Source organism: Dermochelys coriacea, chromosome 7 (assembly GCF_009764565.3).
Source record: "Dermochelys coriacea isolate rDerCor1 chromosome 7, rDerCor1.pri.v4, whole genome shotgun sequence".
Lineage (NCBI taxonomy): Eukaryota > Metazoa > Chordata > Testudines > Dermochelyidae > Dermochelys > Dermochelys coriacea.
In genome coordinates this window covers 5,591,060-5,611,141 of record NC_050074.1, presented here as the reverse complement: position 1 = coordinate 5,611,141, position 20,082 = coordinate 5,591,060, and the positions used below count along the sequence as shown (strand labels likewise).

At 37.4% G+C, this 20,082-nt stretch overlaps 1 protein-coding gene across 7 annotated transcripts in view; it reads right to left on the bottom strand.

Moving 5' to 3' along the window:
* The window catches only part of ATXN7 (ataxin 7), a 154,446-nt gene that overhangs the window by 49,636 nt on the left and 84,728 nt on the right, over positions 1-20,082 (bottom strand). For 4 of the 7 annotated variants that reach the window (XM_043519575.1, XM_038408878.2, XM_043519574.1 and 1 more), the window contains one exon: positions 7,983-8,087. The exons of 1 other annotated variant lie outside the window; for it this stretch is intronic. In XM_043519575.1, coding sequence (XP_043375510.1) covers positions 7,983-8,087 — 105 coding nt within the window. Of the gene's footprint in view, positions 1-7,982; positions 8,088-8,336; positions 8,517-16,790; positions 16,795-20,082 lie in introns of those variants that run through there. 2 more of the 7 variants (XM_043519578.1, XM_043519577.1) reach the window with 2 other exon arrangements.

Below are 20,082 nucleotides of genomic sequence, written 5' to 3'. Positions count from 1 at the left end.
AACAATATGCTGCATTTAGTTAAATTATTCCTCCTTCATGCCTAGGATTTGCTTCTGCATAGGAAGATGAAGATGACGCTTGCTTCTTCCCCCAACTTTCCCCTTTTGACCTCAACCCTGAAAAGAGAACCATCCACATGTAGTCCCAAACCGTGGGATTTAAGCAGAAGGCTCACTGTGCAGGATTGGGATTTTCACTGGAAGACTTTGTATCTTTACATCGTTCCTTCGTTTGAAAATATTTCTCCTTCAAGTTCTCTCAAATAAATAGAAGATATTCTCTCTCCACTGTGTTTCAGTCATTAGGTGATTTCTGCATTGCGTACTATCTGTTCTGGCAGAGTAGCATGAAACTCAATTTGCACTGACCAATCTGAGGCAAAGAGAGAAGAAAGCATACCATGGTAATTTTACATTCTAAGTATTTTAGCACATACAGTAATATGAATTACAGATTAAGCAGTAAACTGTACAATGACTTTCCTTCGTTTAAGTTTGAAATTCAACACCACTGTATTTTGTTATCAGATACTGCTACCAACGAGATTGCTTTATGCCTACATTCAGGGCTTGAAAAAGCCATATGCCCACAACAGGGAAGCAGTTTTACCAGGAAACTTTCATCAACTTCTTCAAATACTAAGCTTTCTTTTAACGAAGTTTATAGCTCTTACATGTGTAAAGAAACACTTCTAAATATGAACGGCTTGTGACATTACAAATAAACACACTACACAACTATTTTATTCTCTAAAACTGCAGGGGATGTGGACCTTCATTATTTTTCATCCTGGCTAGGAGGCACAGTACTTGCATACATTTCAAGTCCTGCCTATAACCCTGGTTTATCTTTCCAGTGAGTTTCTTTACAGGTGGTAGTAGTTTTTTTATTTAATTGATGTTCTATTTAAAAATAAGTAATCACTTGAAAGATTTCTCTGAAATAAATCCCATACTAAACTCTGAGCCTTTCTGGGAATATGCCAAAATGATTCTTGCAAAAGGTATAGAATTTCACATAGCTCTGCCAAGAAGAAATTTAACTAGTTGTTACTGGACCCAGAAACTAAAAACCAGTTGCTGGAAACTACTGTATTAGAACGGTCTGCATGTCTAAATGGAACCTGCTAAAGTTGCCAATGATAATTTGCAAAATCACAGAGATTAACTTGGACTGAGTATGTCAAATACCACCTGTGCCTATTTGACAATATGCATGGCAGATTGCTAGCCCATTTGTAAAAAACTAGAGGGTCTAGAACGTTTTATTTTGACTATTAAACCATTACAGGAGGAGGGGTTTAGGATTACTGATATCAACTGAAATTCCTACTATTTGTATAAAATATTTTTACATTAGTTAAGCGAGTCCTAGATGACCAGCAGGCCCTTCATTACTGAGAAAGATTAGTCAACTGTCAAATACATTGCTAAATATAACAAAGACCCATCTGTCCAAAAGATGTAAGAGCTCATGCAATCTTCGACAAAAAAGCCCAGGTGCAATGGTTTGGGAACCAAGTTCAAAACATTCCTTTCCCATCTGCATTAAACACTGACTTGTACACACACTCCATCGTTGACTCTGTGTATTTTTTAAACACTATCTTTCTCAAAAAAAAAAAAGCCTAGACGTTAACAAAATATGTATATATGACTGAAATATTCATGTCAAATTTTCAGTTTGGTCAGCTGTCAATTCTAGTTTATAGTAACCAAATAAGGCTTTGATTTATGTTCAGTCTACAGTGTTGGAAAGGCAACCAAATATAATAGGTTACACTGAAGGTTCTGAGATACTAAGTTACATGGGATATCAGAACACATCAACTTTCTACAACATATTACAAGGGTCAAGTATAGCAACACTGATTACAATTATTTCTGTCAAATCCAAGAAAAGTTAATGGGGTCATTTATCTTGATTAAAAATCAGGTTGGGTATATCATTTCTAACCTAGTTAAAGGGCTTGAAAAATTTACCAGACCCCCTACTAGGCAGAAGACAGAGGACTAAAAGCTGCTAGTCAGTCAGACAGATACAACACCTGAATAAGCGTGCAAGTGGAGGAGGGGAAGGTAAGCTAAAGAGCCTGTGTAGTGAGACAATCAGGTGAAGCCCAATCTATAGCTTACAGATGCTGGGAAGAGCACTGGTGCTGGGATTGCTATTAGGGTACTGTTCTTGGACTCTATCTTTCATATCAGCCTCTAGCTAACAGGTATCTGACAACATGAAGCTCCCCTTCTCTCTGCCAACTGAAAGGAGCAGGTATTTTCTGTCTCTTCTCTTCCTCCTGGCTGTGGCAAGGTTGGGTGTGTTCTTTGCTATTCTACCTCCAACCCTAGAGCTGCAAAGAGAGGATAAAGTGGTCTTTACTAGTGTATCCCTTCCACAATCTTCTTTTTTTTAGGTCCTCCCGACAGAGTTTTCCAAAAGAGTAGCAAGGTGAAAAGGACATTCTGAACAGTTTCACTATTGCCCACAAAACAGCAGAAGTGAAGCTGAACGGAGTCATTAATCTCATTTGTCATTGCATGCCAGAGCTATGCGAATCAGTAGAGGCACCAAACAGACATGCCTGTCTAAAGACTCAGGAACAATATATGGTATCATTTTCGCTTTCCAATATTTAACCCTTTCGTAGCTTTTTACGATCATTCAATAATTAAACAAGCAACACCACTACAGGTCTCATTCATAGCTCTCATGATACTTTATAAGGTAGGTAACCATTATTATCCTCCATTATAGGTGTAGAAACTGAGGCTCAGAGAAGTTAAATGACTTGGCCAAAAGCACAAAGACAGTAACTAGCAAAGATTAGAATGCAGGAAGCCTTTGCTTTGCAAACCCATGTTTAAACCCACAAGAACATTCTGCTTCTCACACAACTGAGCTGCCTCCCTTCCATGGGGCCAAAAGCCAGACTAGCTACTGAGCAGGGAAGTGGCTCATTGCAGACACCTGGCTGGCAACCAGCCCGGGATGGGAAAAGCCAGTGAAAACTCCTGAACCACCATCAACAGCCCAGGTGTCCCCCCCACAACCATGCACTAAAAGCTAAGGGAACCATGGCAATGGGTTTCACATACCACAAAGACCAGCCATGTGCTGAAGTATGTGGAACCATGAACATTAAATTTTTCAGGGGAAAAAACCCCAAAACCAAAGAAAAAAATGCACCTACTGGAACAGACGTTCTAGTAATCAGTTTAGAGTTGTCACCTGAAACCAGGAGAGCTTATAAAAAGATCCGCTGGGGATGGATCGTGAGGAAAGAAGAGGAAGGAACCCAGGACAAAACCCAGGATGCCATTAGAGAGCCACAGAGAGGAGATATTTGTACACCACATTAAAGAGAGTAAGAGTCTGCAATGACTGCTGTTGAAGGAAAAGTAAAATCACGTCTGTGTCAATGGAATTTATTCAAACACAAAGAATGAGGAATCCCAAATTCTCTTGAGTATAGAGCAATGTGCTTTTGACATATGTTCTCCACCATATATTAAAAGTGTAGAAGACAACACAGTTTAAACAGTCTACCCAAGGATGCATAAAGAAATTGTACAAAGTTTTCTGTGTGGCCAATGGCATTTTTTCACACCCAGGACTTAAACTAATGTTCACTTATTGAAGAAATGCATTTCTTCACTCTATTAAAGCAACATTTTTCTTTCAACAACAAGGTATCATGCACGCCAAATATGAAATTGCATTTGCAATCCAATTTTAATGGTTATATTTATTCTATAACAAACACCAGTCATAACTGACAAATTACAGTTTTAAATATTTTATATATTTGTTTTATTGCCTCAAGTAAAATTTAATTTAGTATTATGATGAAGATCTTTTCTTTCGCATAACAAAGAACACCCCAAATTTTAAATAGATATCTGTGTAATTATAATATTTTGCTAAAATATTAAATGTGGTATATTTTGAGTAAAAATTATATTTCAATTTATCTAATTGCATGTGGTCTAGAAAATTTTAACATATGAACTAAAAAACCCTTTCAGACTACCTTGTCTTGTAGTTTACCACAAACATGCTTTGGGAGGAAATTAGCACATTAAGTTCAGTGACTAGTTTGTTTATCCTTCCTCTGAGAAAAGTGACTTTTTGAAAGAGCATATTCCACTGTGGAACCTAAAAAGCCCACCAGGACAAGCTTCAAAGAACATCAAGTACAAGCAACACACAGCACCAAAAGCTGTATAATATTTTAAGAAACTCTCTCTCTAGTAATATTCCAAAAACAACAACAACAACACAAACACAGGAAAATTTATAAAAAAAAAAAAAGCATTACTTCACTGCCCTGGTGATTTTTCCCAAACCTGGTGAGACTTACCTTTTTTAAAAAAAATTCTGAAATAAAACCACAAATTATAGATTTCAGATAGAAAATCTGATCTTGAAAAATCCAAAGAAAAATATTTTCTTCACTTTTAAACATGAGCTCAATTCCTCCATCTTGTTACTTAATATAATTTGACAATGTTTACATTTTACTTGATAAATGTTTATGTTTTCATTATTATTTCTATCATTTCTTCACCTTAGGCATGTTGAGTCAAGTAAGTACGCTGCTGTTTAGTAATCATTAATCACCAGTCTTGTCATATTGATGAGCAGATTTCACATTTATTATATAGTTAAGAAAAACAACAACCTCCAAATAAACTGAAAACAGAAAACAACAAAAAGATTAACTAGGCAGTTTCATACAGAACCACACCATCGTATGTCTTGCTCACCTTTCTGAAATTACTTAGCAAACCAAACTCTTTGAATAGTTTACATCTCCATCCAACCTCATTTTCCTCAATCACCAATGACTCCACCCATTTCCTTTCTAAAATTTCTAGACAGTTGTATTAGAGAGAGACAAGGTAGGTGTGGTATTATCTTTTATTGGACCAACTTCTGTTCTCTCTTTCTCTCACCAGAAATTGGTCCAATAAAAGATATTATCTTGCCCACCTTGTCTCTTGAATATCCTGGGACCGCCATGGGCTATAACTACACTGCGTAAGTAAATAATTTTATAACTTTCTTATTGTTCATAATAGCCCTGACAGACATTAACAATAACCTTGATGGCCTCATCACTGCCTTTTTAATTTATGTTAAAGTATCTAATTTACAGATTTAAATTACAGGCTAATATTTCTTGTATCTGAAATCTTTTTGATACATGTTGTTATGCATACAATATACATACACAATCGACAACTTAAAAAAAATAAAACTAGAAAAAATTTACTCTTTTAAAATGGAAAAAAAAACCCACAAATGTGTTTTTCACAACTCTACTTCACAGCAAACCCTTCTCTCAAAGTGAATGTAAGGCAAGATTCTGGATTAACATGCTTGGAAACAAATCAACTTTTTAGTCGCAAAACAAGTTCTACACTGCTAGTGGCAATGCAAGTTTCCATACACCACCCAACTAATATATTCACTCTTTAGGGGTGAGACAGCAATTCAGTTTCTAGGCCCACAGAATTCTTGAACTGTGTGCTGAGCATGCCAACACAGTTGTCATGCTAACAACTATGACAGTGGTTTCTATGATGTAGAAATCTTTTTCTGAGAAACCGGAGAGAGATTGCCAACAGCTTGTCTATATTATGGGGGCTACAGCTCATAGCTACAGCCCCACAGATATGAAGCTGTAACCCCCACAGTTAGGCACATGCAAGTACAAGAATAAATGCAAAGTACTCTACTTAGGTAAGAACCATCAGTTGCACACATACAAAATGGGAAATGACTGCCTAGGAAGGAGTACTGCAGAAAGGGATCTGGGGGTCATAGTGGATCACAAGCTAAATATGAGTCAACAGTGTAACGCTGTTGCAAAAAAAGCAAACATCCTTCTGGGATGTATTAACAGGAGTGTTGTAAGCAAGACAAGTAATAATTCTTCACTCTACTCTGTGCTGATTAGGCCTCAACTGGAGTATTGTGTCCAGTTCTAGGTACCACATTTCAGGAAAGATGTGGACAAACTGGAGAAAGTCCAGAGAAGAGCAACAAAAATTATTAAAGGTCTAGAAAACATGACCTCTAAGGGAAGATTGAAAAAATTATATTTGTTTAGCTGGAAGAAGAGAAGACTGAGGGGGGACATGATGATAGTTTTCAAGTACATAAAAGGTTGTTACAAGGAGGAGGGAGAAAAATTATTCTTAACCTCCCAGGATAGGACAAGCAGCAATGGGCTTCAATTACAGCGGCGCAGCAGAAAAATCACTGGGGGGAGAGGGGGTCTGGGGATGCCCTGGCCATCCAGGGATGTTAGTCCCAGCTGGAGGTCAGGAGGAGGATGGAGGCAGAGTTCCCCCTCCCCCTCCACTGTACGAAGCAGACAGAGCTGGGTCAGATCAAGCCCCAGAAACTTTCCCTGGCTGCAGGCAACTATGCCCTGTGAAGGGGGCGGGGGGAGGGGGGAAGGACTAAGGCATGTGTATGTGTGTGGAGTTTCCAGGTCCAGATGCATGGGGGTTGGGTGGACGGGGGAGCAGCTCCTTGTACAGAGCCCCTACCCTCCACAGAGCCCCCTTTCTATCAGGAGACCCCTGCACTCAGAACCCCCACACTGAGCCCCCAAACCACCACCCTGTCAAGCCTCAACCCCTGCATCATGAGCCCCCCACACCTGGACCTCCACCCTGCTGAGCCCCAACCAGCTGCACCCTGACCCTCCCCCACACCAAGCCCCATTCCTCCAGCCTCCCTCCCACTGAGCCCTAACCACCTTCACCTGGACCCACCTGCAGGGTCCTATTCCCCCTGCACCAAAAACCCCGCACTGAGCTGCCTGCACCCAGACTGTTGCCACACGGAGCCCTGGAACTCTTGAGGGAATTTTTCACCAAAAAATTTTTTAAAAAAATTTAAATTCTGCAAAGTTCTGCATATTTTAATTGTCAAAACAACACAGAAACAATATAATCACGCCATTTTCAATTATTCTGGTCATTTATTTCAAAATACTTATCAGCAAATACTTGAAAATGGCATGATTATATGGTGTTATTTTGACAAATAAAATATGCAGAACTTTGCAGAATTTAAATTTTTTTAAATTTTTTGGTGCAGAATTCCCTCAAGAGTAGCATATGTGCACACATACATACACATTGTGTGTGTTTGGGAAGAAGGAAGTGGAGGTGAAGATATAAGGAAGTGGGTTTCTCACCATCTTTTGTATTAGCACATGTTTAGAAAAAGTCTCCTAAATTTCTTTAGCACTGCATATCCAAAAATGAATACCAAAGGATCCCAATCAAAATCCTCCATCCCTTTAAAATGTTTATCACTCTGGAGAGCGGCAGGGGAAAGGGTCTGGAAAACTATCCACCCTTCACTCATTGGACTATTTTATATGAAACTATGGAATACTTGAACTGTATAGCACTTTAGCTTTTTTCAGTGGTGTACAAATACTGTATTGGTTGATGTTACCCAGACACTTCTAGCATAGTTTATACACAAAAATTTCATCTGACCAGTACAAAACAAATAACAATTGATGCTTTTTAAAATAAATAAGTTTACTACTTTCAAGTGCACCATGTTTGCTCTATAGCAAAATCTGCAATTTTAGTTTTAGCTCAACTGCAATAGTATGACATTTAAAAATAGTCTTCACATATTCTCACACACACTCACCCACCCACCCCATTTCAATATTGGACATCGCTGATGCAGTACTTAAAGGGGGAACATTCAAATACTTTATTAATCTCAACAAGGACCATCCTTTTGCATTCATGAACATAAAATTTTTAAAATAGTTAAAACATTTTGCGATGAACACAGGTTACCTTCTTATACTGCATTTACATTATAATACTGTGTGCACCATCAGCTTTAAAGATCACGAAAAGGGATAATCAAAAATTGCCAGGCTTAATCCTGATTTAACCTCACCCTTAATTATTAAAAATGGTTAAGCACTTACCATAATGTGATTGAAATGCCTGTGGTTTTACGACCTGATTACAGTGGTTACACATCACCAAATAGAAATCATCATGAGCCGGGCAAAGACCAAATATTGGCATATCTAAAACAAAAAGACAAAGGGCATATCTCTCAGCTACTTATAATTACTGAAAAACAACTGTGTTAGATGACCACATGATGCTATCACTGAACTATCATTTATAGCTCATTTCAATACATTCTGAAATTGAAAAAAAAACCCAAACATATAATACAACACTTAGGTTAGTTTTGAAATATTACAAACACCACATATTTTCCTTCAAAGCGAAGCATAAAATAAAACTGATTGTTGCTTGTAGACCTCTACCAGCAATCTGATGTAGGAGTGATTATTTCATGCCATCTTCAAAAGGACAACAGAAAATCATTACATTTTGATGACATACTACAATGCAAGGTATGCTTTATGTATTCAGAAGCAATTTAAGTTCTATTCCACTTTCTTTAAACAAACTCTAAAAGGAAGGTTGTTTTCTATTTAAAATTTTGTAACCACTTTAAATGCACAGTCATTTACCAGACAGTATAATGTGTCTAATGGTCTTATTTGTTTAACAGTGCATTATATTCCAGCCATCTGGTACCAGAGATCTGTGTAACAGGCATAAGAGGGAGAAAGAGATAAGAGTATGTCAGAGCGTACGTGTATTTCAATGATACACACACATACTTTCAGTCTTTTCAAGTAAAATTAATTTCTGCAATATGCAATACAGTTCCTTAAGAGTACTGCTTAATGTTTAAAAACTTACCAGTAATTTCTTAATGCAGTGAATACAAACTCTGACTACAAATCTAAAAAAGTATTACATTTAAAAATGAAACCTGTGAAGTATTGCCCAATTATTCAGTTCAAAAACCCAAACATGTAAGTAGATAAATGCAGTCTCCTAAAGGTATGGGGCATAAAGCAATCAGTAACATTTTAAAAAAAATATTCATCATTTAAATGGTTAAAAGTTGTTTTCTTATCTTAAATAACACTAAAATAAATTTGTACATTTATATGCAAATATTAAAATATAAATTAAATGAAACAATTATTAATTTAACATTGACAAGAATGCTAAGTATTTTAAACATTAACATGTGTCATGGATATTAACATCTTTCATATATTTTACAGGAATTATATATTCTGGTAATTAAAGAAATTTGAATTATGTAAGAACTTAAAACTAATTTTATAACATGTAACCCTTTTCTGTGGGAATGAATATGGCCAGAATCCTGCAAGATGATCTACATGGGCTGATCCCTGCACTCTTTCAGCAACCAAAACTCCATAGGGCTCTACACAGATCTGTGGTCAGAATTAGGGCCTACATTTGTAATAAGACAAGATACTTTTAAATGAAGGTATATTTTCTCTTTAAAAACAATTTAAAAATAAACACCCTTTATCTTTTTAAAACATGTATCTGAATTTTAGATTAAAATTATATAAAACAAACACCCCCGTGCAATGGCTGCCATGGAAATCCCTTATATACACAGATGTGGATAAATCAAATATGGATTGAGTATGACACCTATATTCATCTGTTATTTAATTTTCTCTCATATATTTATAATTTTAAGTGCCTATCTAAGCCATAGGTGCTTATACCGAAATTGAAATTACATTAAAAGATATGTATTATTAATAATACACTTGTAATTTGATACATGATCAGGGTCAAGCATTTTATAATTTGTGCAAATACCAAGTCTAGCTTTTATATAAACAATTTAGGATATGTCAGAGAAATATTTGGTAAAACATCAGGAAACAACATTTTAAATCAATGTAAACTGGGCAAAGCACAAGCAAATATACCACACATAATAAACCAGGGGATAGACTAGACTAATAAACAGCTATTTTCCAATACCTGCCTTCCCTGAGAAATATTAAATTTCTTCATGAAAATAACTGTATATACTGAAAAAAGCCATATGGTGAGATTCTGTGATGTGCCTCAGAGACACAGCACTGAACTCTCAGCCCAGGTGGAGGGGATTGGGGATAACATGATTTTAAAAAAAGAAAAAAAAAAAGGAGTACTTGTGGCACCTTAGAGACTAACAAATTTATTAGAGCATAAGCTTTCGTGAGCTACAGCTCACGAAAGCTTATGCTCTAATAAATTTGTTAGTCTCTAAGGTGCCACAAGTACTCCTTTTCTTTTTGCGAATACAGACTAACACGGCTGCTACTCTGAAACCCATGATTTTAAAGCCACCTTTGTGCCCTCCTGCTTCTGGGCTTCTCTTGAAGCTAAGTTTCAGAGTGGTAGCCTTGTTAGCCTGTGTCAGCAAAAACAAGGAGGAGTCCTTGTGGCACCTTAGAGACTAACGAATTTATTTGGGCACAAGCTTTTGTGGGTTAAAATCCACTACATCAGATGCATGGAGTGAAAAATACAGTAAGCGGTATATATTATATTATATATATATATTCACAGCACATGAAAAGATGAGAGTTGCCTTACCAAGTAGCCCACGAAAGCTTATGCCCAAATAAATTTGTTAGTCTCTAAGGTGCCTCAAGGACTCCTCGTTGTTCTTGGAGAAAAGAGATCCCTGGTGTAAGATGGGCTGCTCGCAGGGCCTGTTTAAGTAATGTCAGCCTCCTGGCACTACCCTGTGGGCCGCAGTGATGTGTGATATGGCTTCCACCTCCCCACTTCTTCCTACCCCCAGCATGCCCCACACCAGGGCTTGTGATGGAGTCCTTGGAAAGCAGACTTACAGCTGTGCTCCACAGTGCCTAAGTAACATATGGGAGGGAAGTGAGATTTGATTACAATGCAGGCTTTACATCATTTAACACAGAATGTTAAAAAACTGTTGGCAATATGGGGGAAATATTGCCTATTGCTACTTATCTGGCAAAACAGAAAGGACTTCTTGACGTTATTTTGAGACACTGTCATTCTATTTAAAATTTAAAATTTGTTAGTCTCTAAGGTGCCACAAGTACTCCTTTTCTTCATTCTATTTAAAGTACCCTTTTATACTTATGTAGGAAATATCGAGGTGTACTTTGAAATTACAGGTGAATTATTACCTGAATGTCTCAAGGTTCATCAGAAATTTTCGCAGACCCCAAAATGCATTTCTGTATAAGTTTCAAACAACAGGGCAATTTTTGCATAATATGGGCATACCTTTTTCAGATTATTCCTGTGCAGAACACATGGAAGGAATATATACATAAAAGTAACATTTGGAATAAATTAGTTTTATAAATAGGTGAGAACAAAAGCACAGGACAGATTTTCCAAAGTGTGCACATTAGACTCCCTGTCTAGTACACAATCATCTATCTTAGCGTTTTATACTGCTGCCCATCACCGTAATACTACAGTGCCTTTCAACAGCAAGGCCCCTAGTGAACTTCATGGAATCTCTGGCTCTTCTCTGTTTTGAGGGCAAAACTGTTCTAAGAGTATGTTTGTTTATTTTTTTGATGCTTTGTTTTCTTGAAAGCTTTTTTCTGGGGGATGGGGTGGAGGATGGTACCTGGGTAGATCAGTATTGTGAGTGTTATTCTTGCTATGGCATCAAGACTTTTTTGAGGAAGGTTCCACTGCATTTCCTAAAGACAGACTCTGGATTCACTTAATCAACTCTGGAAGTTTCTTCCATAGTTGGATCCCCTCAGCCAAAAATGCTTTGTCCCCAGCTCTCCTGCACTTCATCCTAAAATTTGTGACACAGGAGGTGCACACCTGTTCCAGTGGGTCATCAGTTGATTTTCAGTCTTTAATGTAGCTGGAGCCACTGATCCATGAACTGCTTTGAAGATTAGGACCAAGGCCTTAAACTGGCATCTCTGGGATGTCGGCTCACTGGGAATTAACACTCTCTGCCCTAAACTAAGAGAGACCCGATATTCAGTCTGAATAACATTTATAGACTCATAGAAATGTAGCACTGGAGGGGGGGGGGGTCTCAAGAAGTCATCAAGTCCAGCCCCCTGCACTGAGGCAGGACCAAATAAACCTAGACCATCCCTGACAGGTGTTTATCTAACCTATTCTTTAAAATCTCCAATAACGGGGATGCCATAACGTCCCTTGGAAGCCTATTTCAGAACTTAACTCTCTTTACAGTTAGAGAGAGCTTTTCCTAATATCTATGCTAAACCTCTCTTGCTGCTTCACTAGATAAACTCTCCCAGTTTGACAGCAAAACCATTTATAACTGCTCTTTGAGTAGTGTCTTTCAACCAGTTGTAAATCCACTTTACAATAATTTCATCTAGATTGCATTTCCCTAGTTTGCTTATGAGAATGTAATGTGGTATTGTATTAAAAGCCTTACTAAAATCAAGATGTGTCACATCTACTGCTTCTTCCCATCCACTAGACCAGTAACCAAGTCAAAGAAGAAATATAAGTTGTATTTCAATTGTCCTTCATATTCTTAACATATTAGCTCCCCCAATATCAGATACTATTGACAGACTGCTCACTTCTCCATAAGGTGACCAGATAACAGCGAACATGGTGTTTGTACTTACTTTCGATCTCACATAAACATACACATGCTAGCTGCATCTTCCTTCTGCTCCATCTGTTCATTCTTTTGAAAGAAAAGGGTACTGAAATATACCCACTCAGAGTAGAATTTCTAGCACTCAAAGAGCAGACTTTGTGTGCATTTCAGTGCTCTCATTGCTCACAAGAGCAGAGCAGGGATGTAGAGCAGAAGGACTGTGCTACATGAAATTAATATGGCTGGTGCTCTGAGAATTAGGCTCTGGCAGATTCTCTCTTACAACAGCATGCTAAACACAAAATTATGCATTAAAAACTATACAACAATCTATACATTTAGATCAACCTTACACTCAGAATTTTTTGAAAGTGTAGAAATATTCTGTAGCTCAAACACTTACAATTCTAATTGTGAAAATTCTAGAGAAACCATTCAAAAGAACTGTATTAAATAGAGTGATAAAGATAAATTCAGAGGGAACTATTTCAGTACAAAGTCAAACCAGCTGAACTGCACAAAAGGCATTCACTGTACACACAACACTCCAACCGACTTCAAGGGGAGGTACACACACAAATCAGCTGAACTGCACTTTCACCTCAAATCATTACCACACAAACTACTTACATAAGAGAGTATCTAATTTAGCTTTTAGGAGCCTTTTGGAATGTTAGTATCACAAATCCAAGTGTTTCGCCATACTGTCTAGCACTTTCCCTTCATTTCCATTAGGGTCAACAAAAAGGTATTTTACTAATTTGTGTAAGGATGGAAAAAAATTGAATAGGACTAATGCACGCTATCCAAGGTGAAGGATGGATGGAAAAAAGCACTTTAATGATGCTACTATCAAAATTATTTTTAAAAGACGTATAGTGAAATCCTTTGCCTTTATTATTATTTGTATTACAATATGGCCTAGACATCACAAACAAGATCGGGACACCATTGTGCTCGGCACTGTACAAACATATGGCAAGAGCATCTTACAGTCTGACTGGAAAAGACAGACAGAGTGGGAGAAAGAAAGTATTGTCACCTTTTTACAAAATGAGGATCTAAGGCCCAGAGAAATTAAGTGACTTGCTCAACGCTGCACAGGAAGTCTGTAGAAGGGCAAGGAATTGAACCCAAATTTCCTGAGTCCCAGTTAAGCGTCCACCTACTCCTGGTATGTTGGAGGAATAATTTTCTTCCCCTATTTTGGAGTAATTACTACTGTGTTGTTCAAGCTTAGCAACAAGCAGTTTTCAGAGAAACTATATCTTTAGTTCGGAAGAGGAATTTAACCTATGGAATAGAGAAATAGTCATACTATAGAATGTATGTATTGTGCAACAACTATATTATAAATACTAGAGAACCTAGGTAATATTTTTAACAAAGACATTTCAATATCGAATATCTGCTGTGAGCTAGGGGACATGAATCCTTCATATGGCTGGTTCCCCCCTTTTTCCTCATTTAGGAGTTGCAAAATTTTGTAATGGATGATATATAACAGAGGTGGCCAACCTGAGCCTGAGAAGGAGCCAAAATTTACCAATGTACATTGCCAAAGAGCCACAGTAATACGTCAGCAGCCCCCCATCAGCTCCCCTCCCAGCGCCTCATAACCACCAGCAGCACCACCAATCAGCGCCTCCCCCTCCCTCCCAATCAGCTGTTTTGTGGTGCGCAGGAGGCGGGGGGGGGGGGAGGAGGAGCGAGGGCACAGCAAGCTCAGGGGAGCGGGTGGGAAGGGCTAGAGTGGGGGCAGGGCCTGTGGCAGAGCCAGGGGTTGAGCAGTGAGCACCCCCCAGCACACTGAAAGTTGGCGCCTGTAGTTCCAGCCCCGGAGTCGGTGCCTATACAAGGAGCCGCATAGTAACCTCTGAAGAGCCGTATGTGGCTCCAGAACCACAGGTTGGCCACCCCAATGTATAATACTATATTTTTATATCCATCTGATTTGATGCCAGTCACATTCAATCTTAATTTAAAAGTCTAATGCAGTTCATAGTATTTCAACAGTGCCAGTTCCAATGTACTGTTACTTTGAAGATGACATTTAAAAATGACATTTAAAAATACTTAACAGTAAAGCTCATTCCTCTCATGTGAGAGCCTTGCAACCATGATCTACACATTCATCTCAAGGCTTGGCTACTATAAATTCCTTCATCTGGGGCTGTCGGTCAAGGCCAAACAAAAAATTTCAATGTAGGGCTCCAACTTTCTTTTTTAAATAGACTTAATATTTACATGAGGCCCATGGAGAAGCAGTATCTTTTGTTGAAGGTGGGAATCACAGGGCTGCACTAAATCAAAGCAGACTTCAGGTGCCTTTACATTATTATTGAAGTACATCCCGCAATCCCCGAATGCATTTCTCCTTTTCAGTGTGAGCAACGTGGCTGCATTCCCTGCTGTTGCATATGTTCTTCATGAGTCAAACTTTTGCAGTGAATCTGAGAGCAGTTGTATTTGGCCTACAAGTCACCCTTCAGCCTTCTCTGGGGTGGGATTATTTTAAGCTAGTGCTGTGTTTTCCTCTTAGTTTATAAGAAGTCCTGTCCCCTAGCTTCTTACTCCTGTATTCCTCATCCACAACTGAAAGAATTATCCATGTTATATGCTCAGAGATTTTCTTGACTGTACTTATTGCATTAATGCACATTTATTTCAGAAGCAAAATGCTTTATACTTGGCAAAAACCCAGCGCAGAATAATTTCTACTGAAGAGGAAAAAACATTGCTTTTGAAGGGGAAGTTTGAATTAACCCATTAAACCAAGCAGCAAGTACCCTGCGGTTCAGCAGGTTTGCTACAGCAAAGTGCTTTTGAGACTGAGCTACCATTTCCTACACGAAGGATGCGTCATCATGTTTACATCATCTTGTGTTTTCTGCATATTTTTAGTATTCTCTTTTCAGCACCATTTCATAGGGGAAATTCATGTTCATAGTCATAAAAAGTAATAGCATCTGTGTATTCCTGCTCCATGACATATTATAGACAATACAAAAGTTTTATATATTAATGCCCAGCTTTGGCATCATTCAGCAGCTGATTCCTATTTCAATTGCACTCCAAATTCTCCACAGATTCCGTCTTTATTTCAAAATGTAATCCGAGGTCCTGGTACTAATCGTAAAGTCCCTCAATAAGGGTATCTGCCATCTACTAAGACAAACTTATCATCCAAAACTGCTCTGGGTGAAACTTTCAGGTAGCTTCAATGCTGGGTCCAAAATAGTGGAAGGGATCAAAATGAGCCCTAAATCTGACTGCTTTCAGAGACCAATGCACAAAATTCCTCTTTTTTGCAGAAGTGTGCTCACTGCAATTTAAAAACCGAGATGAGAGTGAAAAGTGAAAGAGGAAGAGAAAGCAAAAGGGAAGACAAAAGGGTGGGAAAAACTACTTACTATTTCAGAGACTTGGTAAAAGGATACAAATCTGAAGACAGATTTAAGTATAAGCACTACCCATAAAAGTACTGCATTAATATTTCCAGATCTAACCTTTCCACCTTTCACCTTGTATGTATTTTCAGATAAAAAGTAGCTTGTTAAGTCTAAATAAAAATGGCCAGGCCTGACTAATGTACTATTACAAATATGTTGGTGTTGGCTGCCATTTAATATACATTGGCAATGTGCATTCCACAAGCTGATGTGAACAACAAAATGTTTCAACTATCTAGAACACCTGATTCATACAAAAAGGTGGAACAAAATGCCTTAAGTACAATACAAACCTGATATTACAGTTTGGACAGTTTTTAATTAAGTACAGTTAACTTTAGATATCTACTCGCTGTAATGTAACATGGCTGGGTCACTACAAAAAGTAATTTTCCCTCTGTTGATATGATATTACATAACATAAGAGCAGCCCTATTGGGTCAGACCAAAGGTCCATCTAACCCAGTATCCTGTCTTCCAACAGTGGCCAGTGCCACGTGCCCCAGACGGAATGAACATAGCAAGTGATCCATCCCGTCTCCCATTCCCAGCTTCTGGCAAACAGAGGTTAGGGACACCATCCCTGTCCATCCTGGCTAATAGCCAGTGATGGACCTATCCTCCATGAACTTATCTAGCTCTTTTTTTCAACTCTGTTATGGTCTTGGCCTTCAGAGCATCCTCTGGCAAGGAGTTCCACAGGTTGACTGTGCGTTGTGTGAAGAAATACTTCCTTTTATTTGTTTTAAACCTGCTGCCCATTAATTTCATTTGGTGACCCCTAGTTCTTGTGTTATGAGAAGCAGTAAACAACATCTATCTACTTTCTCTACACCAGTCATGATTTTATAGACCTCAGTCATATCTCCCCCTTAGCCGTCTCTTTTCCAAGCTGAAAAGTCCCAGTCTTATTAATCTCTCCTCATATGGAAGCCTTTCCATACCCCTAATCATTTTTGTTGCCCTTTTTGAACCTTTTCCAATTCCAGTATATCTTTTTTGAGGCATTTATAAAGGGGTGGCTGTGACAGTTCTTTGGGGAACATAAAGATGGGGGGTTGTTTTGTAGTATGTTTGCTGTCTGAGAAAGGGGGCAAAGAAAGGAAAGGCTGCTGTTTTGGTTTGGTGATTATTTTTATATTGCATTTTTAATTATGATCTCAGTTGTTATATTTAAACCCAAATAAATATACTAAGGATACCAAGTAATATAAGTCTCTCGGTCAAATGATACCCATTATATGGCCAAAAAACTATCTACACTGAGGCTAACTGCATTACTAGAATTGACCTCATAAACAACTGATTGGCATTGTTACTGATCAATATCCATGTTCCAAAACAGAACCTTTAAGGGAAATCCTGTGTCTGTAGTCAGTCTCCTGCATGTAGACATTCTATTTCTTCAATAATACCAAGTACTGCAAAGCTGAGAAACAATTAATTGCATTAAAGGTAGATTCCTCCCCCCCGCAAATTTAAGACAGAATTTACTGTGGTGAAAGTTGACAGGATAGAAATAACATACCTTACAATGCCTACGTCAGATAGCTTTCCCAGGATAAAGTCATCCTGCATCCCCCAAAAAATCAGATTCCTGCCACACATCCCCAACTTAAAAAAAATAAGAAAAAAGGAAGCTTTGCAACATATTTTAAAGTTAAAATTACTCTCTAGGAATCCTAAACGTAAACCCACAGCACTGATTTTCTTCCAACATTATGAGCAAATGCACATTATACTTTTTCCTGCAGGATGTGAGGATACAGAATATTGAGATTTACAATTACCATGATCTCCAAGATTTAGGATTCTTGAAAAATTTCAGAGTACTGAAAAGAGCAGTACTGACAAGAGCAGAGATGTAATAAGAGAAGTGTGTCATGTATGCATGCACCTGCAATCTACAATGCAGCTGGGAGGTCTAATTAGAGGCTCAAGCGATATAAAAAGCATACATCATATCAGCCACTAACCATTAAATATTTAGTAAAATTCTTTGAACACAAATTCTGTTATACATAATTACTTAAAAAAAACCAAAACACATTTAAAGCTATGTAATAACCATTATTAACTACTGTACTATTTTTGTTCAGATTTGTTACATTCAATCCTCCATTTATTTCAATGAGCCACCTAACAAGTTACTGCTTTGTTTTGGAACTTAACATAGGTACCATTAGATTTAAATCCTTTCCGCAGAACAAAAACCGCACCACACACAGTTGGTATTCTATTACATGAGGTTTTCATCAGATATTTGAGTAATGGAGATAAGTCAGTCAGTTCCAAAGCATATTCCCCATTTGGTCTTTATTTACTATTCACAGAATTAATGGTAATTGAAATTTCCCTAGCCATTTTTATATAACATAGTTTATATTACATAAAAAGAGCTGTATGTACATAATAGTAACATATGAACACAATTTTTCATCACAGTGCATGTCAAAGAATCCATGCTATGTTCTACATTATTTTGGATAAGGTGATCTCACAATATCATAAAGTCATTTCAGAAAAGTCAGTATATTACTGTGTATTTTTGTGTTAGAAAAATGTTCAATACGTACTCAATACAAATAAACTCAAAAGCTCTACATTAATTTAATGTAAAGATTACAAAATTAAACTCAACAGAATTCAGGAAATAGAAATATCAAGATTTACATGCTAACATGAAATCAATCATATACAGATAGTATTTTTGATTACCAGACTATTAAAATGTCTCTCTCCATGTACACACTGTGTGCTATACAGACAAGTGGTCAATCTGAGTACCGGTTATTAATTTTCTGATTAGATGAGTATTTAAATTTATAGTTATATTAATGTCGTTTTTGTACTAGATACTCTTTTGTTGTTGGCTTTTTACACAGCCGAAGCACACTGATTTTCTTTACGGCAGCTGTGCTTTTGTAACAGGGGAAAAAAAAAGCTAAAATTTAGAGATTACAACAAATTGCAGATTGCAGCAAAAATTACTTGGATACCCTAAAAATGCAGAGCAGACATTTTCATGCGCACAGTTTTCTCTTGTCTATGATACAGGCATCATTTTTTTTAAAAAAAAGGATTTTGATGTTTCAACAAATATTTACAACCCTCCCCCATGCAAATCACCACAAGGGAAGTCTATGCAAGAATGGTCAATTCCCTCAATCATCCACATTACATTCAAGGGGACAGATCTGATTAGGCACTGGTAAAATCTTAATACATACTGACTCAGCAACAGAGCAGTGGTGTTTCAAATCACTTATAGCTTTATCATTTTTCCCCCAACTGAGAGCTAGGACGATATAATGTAAACTTGACTCTCTCTTTTGTGACAGAGAAAGCTATAATATAATAATATGGCAATTAACAAATCTATTTTCTAAAGAATGTAAATTAAATAAATAAATACAGCCTTAGAAATACTGTAGTCTCTATTCTATCTCTACAATAGTTGTAGCGCTTTTCACCAAATCAAACAGTCTGTATAAAAAAAGAAAAGTTAAGAATCATACCAAATGGTGATATATTTATGGAACTAATTTAAGAAATCACTGCAATTTTATATTAAAAATGTCATCCATTAACACAGATTTTGGTTTCCCAGGTGTGTAATATTTATATCATATACCACATTGGGTTAGGCTTTGAACCTAACTATTTTAATCTCTTCCCTGCTGACCATGACTGTAACTCCTGTGTGATAGCACTATCTGTCAGCATTCTTTGAAGTGTCACTTCAAAGACTATGCATCAGGAATGTGACAGAGCACCACTGGACATCACGTACCTCATACCTGAGGCAGCAAACCAGCAGTTACAAAAAAAAAAAAAAAAAAAAAAACAGAGGTTATTACTGATGATCTTTCAACTGATTCTGAATTCAGATGCATTATTAAGTAATCTCATTACCTGAAAAATGCCAGTCCCCTCTGTTTCATTCCCATCCCGTGTACTTGAACATCAACTTCGTAAATAAAACGGATTTTGTTTTAATTAAATCTACCATGATTATAAGGTTAACATTTGCTTTCCAGTTTTCAATTAGAATGATTCAAAGAAGTTAATTATTTTAACTAATTACAGAAGGCAATTATTGCTTACTGCATTTCT